An 11,752-nucleotide genomic window follows, 5' to 3' on the forward strand; every position below is an offset into this window, starting at 1 on the left:
GTTTTCATATAATTAATCAAATGCAAATTGGCTACATTTTATATTGTTTCTCAAAAAGCACTCTGTCAGCAAACAGTATTAATGAGAACCTTGATAGGTTCTTGCTAAATGACTTGACAACTTGTTTCTGCTTAGAAAACATGACACAAACACTAACAGTTTTTAATACCTTAAATAACTAAAGAGCATTTGTTATTTAAATGATTTCTGAAATGAAAACTGGTTGGCACACAAAACACACACTTTAATAAAGGAAAAGAAAATTTGGAATTAACATAACATATTCAGCAAATAATTATTAGACTATCAAAAAAACACCTTATGTTGACTTTTGGAATTAATGATTCATTTCCAATACTGATTTCCAGAGCAATCCAAAATTAAACTTTATCATATGTTTGATAAAAAACATATTATTATAGCCATAGTTATGAACTCTTGAAATTGTTTTGTCCATAATATGCAGTACCGATACTTGAAATTGGCACTAGTACCTTGAGGCAAATTTTTATCTATGCCAGTTCCTTTTATACTGTGTCCAAACAGTTGGTGATATACTATTGATTGCAATGTTGTCATATCAAAAGAATGCAATAAAATTTTTAAAAGTATCTTTTGTGATCATCAAATGATTAATTATTTAATATTTGTATTAACGAGTACTTTGAAAGTTTTTATTTAACAAATAGCATTTGTTATAAAGAAGTATTATACTCTTTTGTTTTTAAACAAATAAAAATTCTAATATAAACACAATAATAGTTATAATATATTAGAATTTATTTACATATATAAAATTATATACTGGAAAATAACAGATTTCTCCAGTACATCATATTTAAATTTTGATGTATGCAATGCTTTGTTATGCCAAAATATAATTATTAATTTTTATATTATTTCTGCAGTTGCAATAATATAACAAATATTTTTGACACACTTTACAATAAAAAAGAAATCAAAATTTTTAAAACAAATTTCAAGCATGTTGGCATTTTCTTTCTGATGTATTCAACAATTCCAAAATGTTTAAAGCAGCTTGAGGAATCCTTGTTCCTGGACCAAATATTAAAGAAACACCAGACTGATAAAGAAAATTGTAATCTTGGTGGGGTATTACACCACCGACGACAATCAAAATATTTTCTTTCTTCATGTCCTTTAAAGTTTTAATAAGTTCGGGCACTAAAGTTCTATGACCAGCTGCCTGACTACTAACTCCAATTATATGGACGTCCGCATCAATTGCTAATTGTGCAATTTCTCGAGGTGTTCTGAAAAGGGGACTGACGTCTACGTCAAATCCCATGTCGGCAAATCCCGTGGCAATCACTTTGGCACCTCTGTCGTGTCCGTCCTGTCCCATTTTGGCAACCAAAATTCTAGGTTTTCTGCCCTCAAGTGCAAAAAAGTCATCTACTTTCTTCCTAATGGAATCCAGTTCATTCTGATCAGAATATTCTCCTTTGTACGCTCCCGAAACCATTCTGTCAGAAGCAACATTACGACCAAATACTTTTTCCATGGCCTCTGTTATTTCACCAACAGTTGCTCTTGCTCGAGCTGCATCGATTGCAAGTGCTATGAGATTGCCACTTTTGGTCAGTGCGCATTTTGTCAAGTTGTCTAAACACTCTTTCAATTTAACATTGTCTCGACTCTCTTTTACTTTCTTGATTTTTTCAATCTGAGCATTTCTTACTTTAGTATTATCAACGACGAGAACATCAATGGGTTCCTCATTGGGCAATCTATATTTATTAACACCTACAATAATATCTTTTCCGCTGTCTATTCGAGCCTGTTTTCTAGCTGCACATTCTTCTATTCTCAATTTCGGCATTCCACTTGCTACGGCCTTAGCCATACCACCCATTTCTTCAATTTCTTGTATAATCTCAAACGCTTTATCGTAAACATCATTTGTCAAAGATTCCATCATGTAAGAACCACCCCAAGGATCGATAACGTGCGGAATGCCACTCTCTTCCTGCAAAATGATCTGGGTGTTACGAGCAATGCGAGCACTAAATTTAGAAGGCAGAGCGAGCGCCTCGTCGAAAGAATTCGTGTGCAGGGACTGCGTACCCCCGAACACGGCAGCCATCGCCTCCACGGTCGTCCTCACTATGTTGTTATAAGGATCTTGTTCCGTAAGAGACCAACCAGACGTCTGACTGTGCGTCCGAAGCACGGCGGATTTAGGATTTTTCGGACTAAAATGCTCCGTCACCAGATGGGCCCACAGACGTCTGGCCGCCCTCATCTTTGCAATCTCCATGTAAAAATTCATTCCGACTCCCCAAAAAAAGGAGAGTCTGGGCGCAAAGTCGTCGATCTCCAAACCGGCAGCGAGACCGGTCCTGCAGTACTCCAGTCCGTCGGCCAGGGTAAAGGCCAGTTCCAGGACGGCCGTGGCCCCCGCCTCCTGCATGTGATAACCGGAGATGGAGATGGAATTAAATTTTGGCATGCTTTTCGAAACGTGAGCAAAAATATCGCCCACGATTCTCATGGAAGGTTCGGGAGGATAAATGTAGGTGTTACGCACCATAAACTCCTTCAGAATGTCGTTCTGAATGGTCCCCGAAAGTTTCGCCGGGTCGACGCCACCCTCCTCCGCAGCGACCACGAACATGGCAAGAACGGGAACGACCGCCCCGTTCATGGTCATAGAAACCGATATCTGGTCAAGAGGAATACCTTCGAACAATGCCTTCATGTCCTCCACGGTGTCGACGGCCACACCTGCCATTCCGACGTCGCCGACCACTCTATCGCAGTCGGAATCGTAGCCGCAATGAGTGGCCAAATCGAAGGCGACGGACAATCCCTGCTGGCCCATCTTAATGTTCTCTTTGTAAAATGCGTTACTCTCTTCGACGGTACTGAACCCCGAATACTGTCTGATTGTCCAAGGCCGCTGAGCATACATGGTAGGGTAGGGTCCTCTGGTAAAGGGAAACTTACCGGGTAGTTCATCTTCCACATTGGCACAATCCGATTTGGTGTAGAGAGGTTTCAGTCCAATGCCTTCCGCCGTATTCCGCGTTAACGTTTCCGGATGTTTTCCTTTAAGCTGACTTTTGGCCAATTCGACCCATTCTGCAGGAAAAGAAGATCCGACATTCGACGTCGCGTACGAAAATCTGCTTGCGAGTTTAAAAGAACGAAAACTAGATACCGCTTTAAGCAACGACGCCATTCCGATACTCCATAATACTACGGATACTTTGACGAAAGTGTTGCCAGCTTGCCATCGATGTGAAACTAAAGTTAAAAGTCCAGTTTATTATAGAAGTTAATTTTTTCATTAAATCTGCATAACGTAAACATTTTAAAAATTTAAATTAGAAATAAAATATTTTAATTCTAAATTTTCTTAAACACAACTTTTTATGCAGTTGTCTGGAGATTTCCGTGGAATTTTTTTTTAATTCAATCGAATTAAATTATTTGCAGAAATAAATTGTTAATAAACCATGTTTTGGTAGACTTTTCGTAAATATTGTAAACAATACGTGTATAATTGAACATCACTAAGTACAACTTCGCGATGTTCAATTATTCAAGTCCATAAAGTAGTCAAAACAGTTTAATTAAATAAAAGTATTTGATTAATATTTAAACTCCGCCGATAATCTTGTCATTGATGTAGTATTTATAAATTATTCACGCTGTAAAATTATTTATTTCGCCTACATTTTCAAAGTCGGAAAAGATATTTAAAAAACTTTTAAGATGTATCGGCGAGAAGCGGCAGGGGGCGTCTTCCGTCCTTTCCACGCTTCCGACATGTCTCATCAGACTGGGATCAAAGGTAAATCTGCCGAAAGGTCGTCATCCTTTGCTATCGGTCGAAGGAGGTCGCGACGATTTCCGGCTTCGTTTGGCATTTCCTGTCCAAGGCGATGGAGAACTTCGACTTTATTCGTAAACCGACGACGATCGGTCTAAAATCCCTCGTGCCCTTCTTCTACTCGGGTCGTATTGGAAAGGCGGGTCTTTCGATTTGGCTAAGAAAACTTGAATTGTTTCGTTCTAGTAATTGGATTTATCCACTCTTCCAATGCCGACTGCCCACGACTGTAGTAACGAATTATATGGGAATTCCAACATGTGATGTACTGTACATATACTTAAACTAGAATGAATGAAATTAATAACGTTTGACAGAGCTTAATTCTCAGAAAATTTCTTTTATCGAATTTCCTCTCCAAAAAAATATTAATTGAAGATTCACATTTTATATATATATAAATTGCAGATACAGTACGCTATAACATTGCCAGAAATTGCATTCAGACCTTATTAAAATAATTTATGTTCTGACAAATTAAACACTGTTTTAGCATTTCTCAATTACACAAAATAATACTGTAAAACAAAATAAAAAAAATTCTACATTCACTAAATAGTAATAACAACCCACGAGAAAACCTTTTTTCGAGTGTTATGTCACTATTAAATTCCACATGGAATTTAATAGTGACATAACACTCGAAAAAAGGTTTTCTCGTGGATTGTTATTAGAAAACACAGTGTTAAGTTGTTGGAAGTCGTTTATTCTTACTAAATAGTAATTTGGACTTTTTAGAGTTGGAAATAGATTTGATTCCATTTAGTGTAAAAACAAAAAATTAAATATAAAAATTTCAATAATTAATTTTGACTCCTTGACAATGCTGACTTCAAAGAATTGCTTTGACATGCTTCTCGCCGGATCCTAAAATGGATGGGAATTTTAGACTGGGCCTACGGAATCGTGTTTTGAAGCTTGAGTGTTGAATTAAATTGACGTCTGCCAACGAACTAGATGGACGAGTGTTGCTCGTGTGTTTGCCGTAGGTCTTAGCGATGACACTACACTTTTCACACTTCTCCAGCACTAATTTAATCAAAACCTGTGCTAGAAAAGTGTGTAAGGTGCAGTATGATTGGTATATTTTTTTCCATTTTTTCTACAAGTGTTTTCGTAACATTTAAGTTGGGAACGAGTGCAGGTTGGTCCGTGATATTTGCATTGTGTAGTCGAGCAGGTTCTTTTGGAACAATGAATGGAGGCATTATCGTGCTGAAAAGCATGCCTGTTGGGACGATTAACTTAAGGAGCAGTAAATGATCCTGAAATGTCAATGTGCTTTTCTGAGTTTTGTGTGCCTGACAAAAAACATTTTCACTTTTTTCTGCAGATGAAAAGTATGCCCGGGTCATTATGGAATGACCTCCACCTTGCCATTTTGAAAACCATTTTGGTTAATTTTTTCAGACTATGCCAGTAATACTGATTCTAATACCATTCAGATTAAATTTTTCTTCATTACTGAATATTATGCTCTTCCATATATCACTTCAATTATGGTGTTCTTTAGCAAATTTCAACATTATGTTTCTTGGTAAATAGTGGTGTATATTTCTTCTTTAACTACTTAAATACTAAATGACAGCAGCATGTAATGCAAATATCAAGTTGTTACAAACAAAAAAAGAGATTTAACAATACATTTATTACTATTTCTGAACACAAATCAACAAAACCTTTAACATCTAATAATGAACAATTTTAATGTAAAAACTTTGACAAACATTTTTGATCATAAACAAGATCTATATCAGGTCAACAACGATACCCCAAATTAGAATGCACAGAGGTTTTTTCCTATTTTTTATTGCTAAAAATCATTGCTATTTTTTCTCACATTTTATTGCCTTATTAAAAATTCTTTGAACACTGTACATTCAACTATGGTCTTGTTCTATTCTTGTAATGAGTTCCATAACCTTCAGGATTGCATAAAAAGTTAGCAATAGCTGTTTTATTATATTTAGTCAAAAGTTTACTTAGTTTCTTGCAATGATCCTTTGGCTGCTGCTTTGCTTGCCAAAGCTCTTTCTGTCACTTAAGTTTTTTCCTTACCCATGAAAGTCAAGTTTCTGTGTAAAATAATAGTATATTACAATGCATTAAACCATTTCTATAAAAACATTTGCTTAAAATTTTTATGTTACTTTTCTGATGGATATTTTTAATCTAAATCTACATTTTGCTACTTATTACAATCTGTGAAGTGGTCTTAACTTGACTTTTGTCCCTCAAATTGTTTATTGATTCCTGTTTCATTTACAACTTTGAATATTTGCATACAATTATATATTTCTTTATTACATATCTATCTGTTTAGAATTCAACAGGTTCAAAAAATTGAATAAATTTTCAATGTCAGAAAATTTCATGTGGCTCAACTTTTTCTCTACTACTGTATAGTACTGGTTTTTTGAATTGTCAACAATATTATAATCATTGTTAAATGAAAAGGTACACATCTGATATTTTATTGGTCTTTAGATATATTTCCTGGATTTGTGAAAAATCTTTGCTAAATGTCTGGAAGCAGTTGAAATCCCATTTGAGATTCATCATTTGACATTGCTTGCAAAGACTGTATTATTGTAGAAGAGATGTTAATGGTCTGAGGAGTTCTTTTGTCTGTCACACGGTTATATAATCATATGGACTTAATCAAATAATATATAATCAAGTCTAGTAGATGTTCCAATATTTTCTATTCATTTGCCAAGCAGTGTGCTTGTTATTATTGCACCATATCATCTTTCATTAACCCATCACCTAGGCAAAGGATAATTCTTTATCAGCACCAATGACTTACAATTCAACAGCTACAAAAACACAAAAGTAAAGATTAACTTACTGTTTACCTTGATAATGTTCTTTTATAAATTACATGTCATTTTATACATTGCATACTACACAATGTACACACACAAGAAATAAGTTTTTACTTACTTGTATTTCTAACAACATTAATTTATAGTAATAAATTTTAAATAATTTTCTGTTTTGTAAATTTTTCGTCCAATGGAGATTTACAAAAGAAAAAATTGGAATGTATCATCACCAGGGGGAAGTTTCCGAAATCTGCATTTTCCAGCGCTTGTTCCAGTAGATAAAAGCAGAAACACCCCATAGGATGAATGGAAAGCAAGACATCTGTATAACACCAGTTCCTTTTTTAAAAAGATTTTTTAATTGGATGTAATTGTGTTTTTTAAAGGACTGTTTTTTTAAATTCTGGCGGCATGTAGCCTGTAAAGGAAGGTCTATCACCGTGAATGTGAAGTCTGGAACACAAAAAATAAATGGTGGCCCCTTTTTGGGCAGACTGTCTTTTGTTTAATAATTTTCTGTTTATAAATATGACTAAAATTTTATTATACACAACAAAACAACAGTGTGTAATAACCCACCAGATCACTGGTTGGAATTGGTCTTCAAGACATATCGAAATCTCCCAACCTTCATCACATTTCTACTGATAATGAATGTATCAAGGAGAGTGTCCACAGCTCTGAATTAAGGGGCTTTTTGTAATTAACCAATAGAGATTTTGTCAATGTTTTATATGTTGTAAATGCCTATTAAGGCTTTTTGAGATGGAACTGAGAATGTTGACTGTGCTGCAATTTGAAAAAATTGTAGACCTATAAATTTCAAAAGTTTATAAAAACAATGTTTAGGAATTAATTTAATTTGGATCATAGACTAGCAAATATATTTACACTCAATAGCAAATTACTATTAATACAACTAAATAATACTAAGTCAACATCAAGTACTCTACAAACAGTCAAGTGGGCTACTCAAAGCCAGCATAGTCGCATGGGCTAAATAGTTAAATGTGATAGTCTTAGCAGAATGATGCAGATGATGGTACTGCACATTGAAAAGTTACAACTGGAAAAGAAAGAATTGGTCTGAAGCCTGATATAATCCAAAAATCATTTGCTTTAATATATAACTATTGGGTTTAAGATGTTTATATTTATATAATAGGTAAGTGTAAAAAACATTGATTAATCCAGAAATACTTCATAAATTTAGAAAGCTAAATAATATATTTTTCAATTCCTGACGTAAATAGTCACATTTCCAAATGACAATGACTAAGCAGGCAAGAATATCATCCAATATATTTTGTACCAGTTCTTAAAGTATATGCATTTTGGACTTCAGCCCCTTTCAATACTTGCTTTACATAACATATTTAGTAAAATTATTTTTATATATAAACCGTTTTTGTAACTGACATAAAGATAAGTAAACATTGATCTTTAAAAATAAGCAAGTATGCTAGGTCATTTTTTACCATAAACTGACAACAGACTCACACTGATAACAAAGTTGTGTCTGTTGTCAGTTTGTAAAAGATAATGCCAGATGAGAGCTGTGGTGATAAGCCTCATCAAATATCATCAGAAGCCTTATCAAAGGTCTCATTTGACATTATCTTAAACCAGTCAATTCTATAGAAAACAACAATCTGCCATAAAAAATTGTTACCTTTAATATGGTTCTCTATGGTATCTAAGGAGAAATATCCTGAATAGCCAACATTAATATATTGCATTTAAGAGAAGTCCAGCAGTTTTTCCTTGCTGAGGAATGATAGACATGTGAATGATAACTATCTGGTGTTTATACGATTCCTATTTTTGATAACAGGATAAATTGGCACTGTGAGTATGTTGGAGCTATCGGCAGACCATTGAATATTAGACTAAAGGAACATCAGTACACTCTTCAAAAGGGTTTCTACCCAAAAGCCCTTGTAACCTTTCCTTGTGACAATAACATCAGAATGGTCTTTGATAAAGCACATCTAGCATATCTGTTCTCACACAGCTCTAATATTTTAAAAACCCCTGACATTTACAGAGCAACTAAGAAAGGTTTCATTGCTAATTTTAAAGACACATCTTCAGTATCAATTATATGCCTTTGTGTCGTTATCTTATGTTTATTACGTAATTTGTCTACAAGGACTTATTTTATTACTAGGACTTATTGTACTTGTAACATGGATCTGCAATATGAGAAAATATATCAGAAAAAACAGTCTTTATTTTTCACCTGAACACACGTTACACAATATCATTGTGTTTCGGAGTGTATGTCCCTCATCAGCAGGTTTACGATCAACAATTTAGTTGTTTGATTTCTAAATACATCAACATTCAAAAACATAAGTAGTGCAAATCCAATAAGAAAGATGCTGTAAGTTCTTTTTTTTTTTTAAACTTACAGCATCTGTCTTCTATCATTACTTGGACAAAAAGGTTTAAACTACCTTTTTATGAATGTAACTTATACCTATTGTTATTGTATACAGGATTATTATAGATATTATTGGATTTGCACTACTTATGTTTTCTAAATTTGCACTACTTATGATTTCTAAATACATCAACGTTGATGTATTTAGAAATCAGACAACTAAATTTTTCGTAAATCTGCTGATGACAGACATACAGGTCTGAAACACAATGATATCGTTACATGATATCATTGTGTTTCGGAAGTTTAGAAGATGCTGTAAGTTTTTTAAAAAGAAAAAACTCATAGCATCTTCTAGTTATTTTCATTTTTGCAGATTGACTGGTATGCTGCATATAATGGGGACCAACCCCAGGGTTATCAGCATGCTGGTTAAACTGTGACTAAAAAATAAAATCAATCAGATCTAACAAAACTAGTAATTGAATAAATGTTAAATAAAACATTTTTATGAGTACAATAAAATAACAACATTGTAAATTGATTGACTTACAATCAGGAAGAGAGTTTTTGTTTACAGGGCAATAATTGTTTTATTATAAAGCTCACTTGTCAGATTTATTGACATTAGTAGTATTGTATTAATAGTATTGTATTAGTAGTCAGTGTGGGATGCACTGACAATCTACCCTGATCTTGGAAGATAACACCTTTCTCTCAAATTTCATACAAAACAGATATTAATGGTGTAAGTTGAGATAATTTACAGCCAGTTTTTGAAATTTGATATGTTCAGTTTTGCATTTTTGGGTCAAATTACAATAAAATAAAAAAAAAGCACTTTTGGCATACCATGAGTATTTTATATTGTTAGAAAGAAGACAAAATGCAGAAATTAAGCATATAATTGTAGTTTTTGATATAATGCTGACAAGGTTCACAGTTTAGAATAAAAACTTATTTATTTTCTTTTCATGCACCCTCTGGAGAGAGGTGTATAACCTTACTTAAAACTGAGCATGCCAGTTTTTAGCATACAGAAATGTCTGATTTCTTAGTCTCTCCCAGATAGACTGACATGCTGGGCAATCTGCAAAAATATTGTATATTTGTTATTTTTATTTGTACATTACTGTACTTATACCTTATGTATGTACTTTATTTAATTTGTTATATTGTTTTGTATTTTATTTTTCTTTAACATTCTTTTATACAAGACCACCAGTATGAATTTAACAAATTCTATTTTATTTAAAATTTGTGTTTTGAATTTGGTCTACATAATATTCCATAATCTGAAGATGGCTGTTAAAGACAGTTGAAAATATTTGTTCTTATAAGAAATTGGCTCATTTTAACTGGATTACAGGTGTTAGTTGGTAGTTTTAATGTAATCTCATCCAGTTTTGCAGTATCTCTTAATCTAAAAATTAAGTATATTAAACATCTTTACTGGTAATTGAAGGTTTTTAAGTTGTACAATTATTGCTAATGATCTTAATTTGAATTTTAAGTTTGTTTTTTTTTTCTTTTCTTTACAATGTTGTTCCATTGAAGCTAAAGATAAAATTAAATCAGATTGAAAATGTTATTTAAAAATAAACTAGAAAGAAATATTAACACTGGAGTAGATAAATTACTTAACTTCACTGCCTGTAACCAGTGTTCTTTTCCAAAGCAGAGGACTTTGCTTTGCTTTGGAGAAGAACACTGGTTACAGGCAGTGAAGTTGGATAATTTATTTAAAAATACTTTTTGTTTACTGGAGTTATGTAGTAGTATTTATTTATTTTTATTTTTTAAATAATAATAATTTTGTTATTTCAGCTAATGAAGAACTGAAATCGTTTTTTGGACATTGTAAGGATGGAAAAGTCAGAGTAATAAAAATTAGTATTCAAAATGGTAATTTTTTATTTTTCATTGTTTTGTTATTGGATATTCTTTAATAAATATTACTATATTCTTACTAGTAAATAAAATTTAAGTAGAAGTTATAATATAAAACAATTTGTCTGATTTATATTTAAGTGATTATTATTATTATATAATTATAATTTAAAAATTTGGACTCCGAAAATTTTACTTTTGTTATTATATCATCTGATTACTATACTTATGGTGGTAAATGTATGTATATTCATTCCATATGCACTTGTCATAAACAGTAACAATAACAAAATCGTTTCCAATTTGCATAAAAACATTTTACTTCATTTAAGCTATGATTTAAACAACAAAAATTGGTATATACACAATAATAGAATGATGTATATATAAACATCAACTCACAGCCCGAGTAGATAATAACAACACCAAACAATCGCCTAATTATCGGGCTATAATATGGCTATTTTAAATGATTGGAACTAAGTAATTTGACAATTAGAGGTAGGCGTTAGGCGCCATCTCTTAATTAAATTAATAATTAAATAAATAAATTTAGAACATTCTGGAATAAAAGAACTGGCCCGGGACGGGGCTTGAACCCGCAACCTCCGCTTGCCGTGCGGTGCGCTTGCCAGTTACGCCACCCGGACCCCGAGCGAGTCTTCGCTTCCAGAAGTATATTAGATTTAGATATAACCTTACTTGGTTAAATACATCACCGACTGGGGACGACTCCTTCGCCCACGACCCTAACGGTACTCAGCCGGCTAACGTAACACCCGGCGAGGT

The 11,752-nt window shown here is 33.2% G+C and overlaps 2 protein-coding genes across 7 annotated transcripts in view; one reads left to right on the forward strand and one right to left on the reverse strand.

The window, feature by feature from the left end:
* Positions 1-832: 832 nt before the first annotated feature.
* On the reverse strand, positions 833-3,260 carry LOC111637479 (methylmalonyl-CoA mutase, mitochondrial-like). The gene has a single exon (XM_023382975.1). The coding sequence runs from the start codon at positions 3,203-3,205 to the stop codon at positions 980-982; it is 2,226 nt and encodes a 741-aa protein (XP_023238743.1). The 5' UTR covers positions 3,206-3,260; the 3' UTR covers positions 833-979.
* A 493-nt stretch (positions 3,261-3,753) lies between these two features.
* Positions 3,754-11,752, forward strand: part of LOC111637473 (twinfilin-1-like) — a 78,376-nt gene continuing 70,377 nt past the window's right edge. For all 6 annotated transcript variants that reach the window (XR_002758703.1, XR_002758702.1, XM_023382969.1 and 3 more), the window contains exons 1-2: positions 3,754-3,820; positions 10,901-10,978. Coding sequence is in view for 4 of the 6 variants with exons in the window: in XM_023382969.1 (XP_023238737.1) it covers positions 3,796-3,820; positions 10,901-10,978 (103 nt within the window). In the remaining 2 variants the exon portion in view is untranslated. The remainder of the gene's footprint in view (positions 3,821-10,900; positions 10,979-11,752) is intronic.

Source organism: Centruroides sculpturatus, unplaced genomic scaffold (genome assembly GCF_000671375.1).
Source record: "Centruroides sculpturatus isolate CEXI.00-Female unplaced genomic scaffold, Cexi_2.0 scaffold870, whole genome shotgun sequence".
NCBI classification, from domain to species: Eukaryota; Metazoa; Arthropoda; class Arachnida; order Scorpiones; family Buthidae; genus Centruroides; species Centruroides sculpturatus.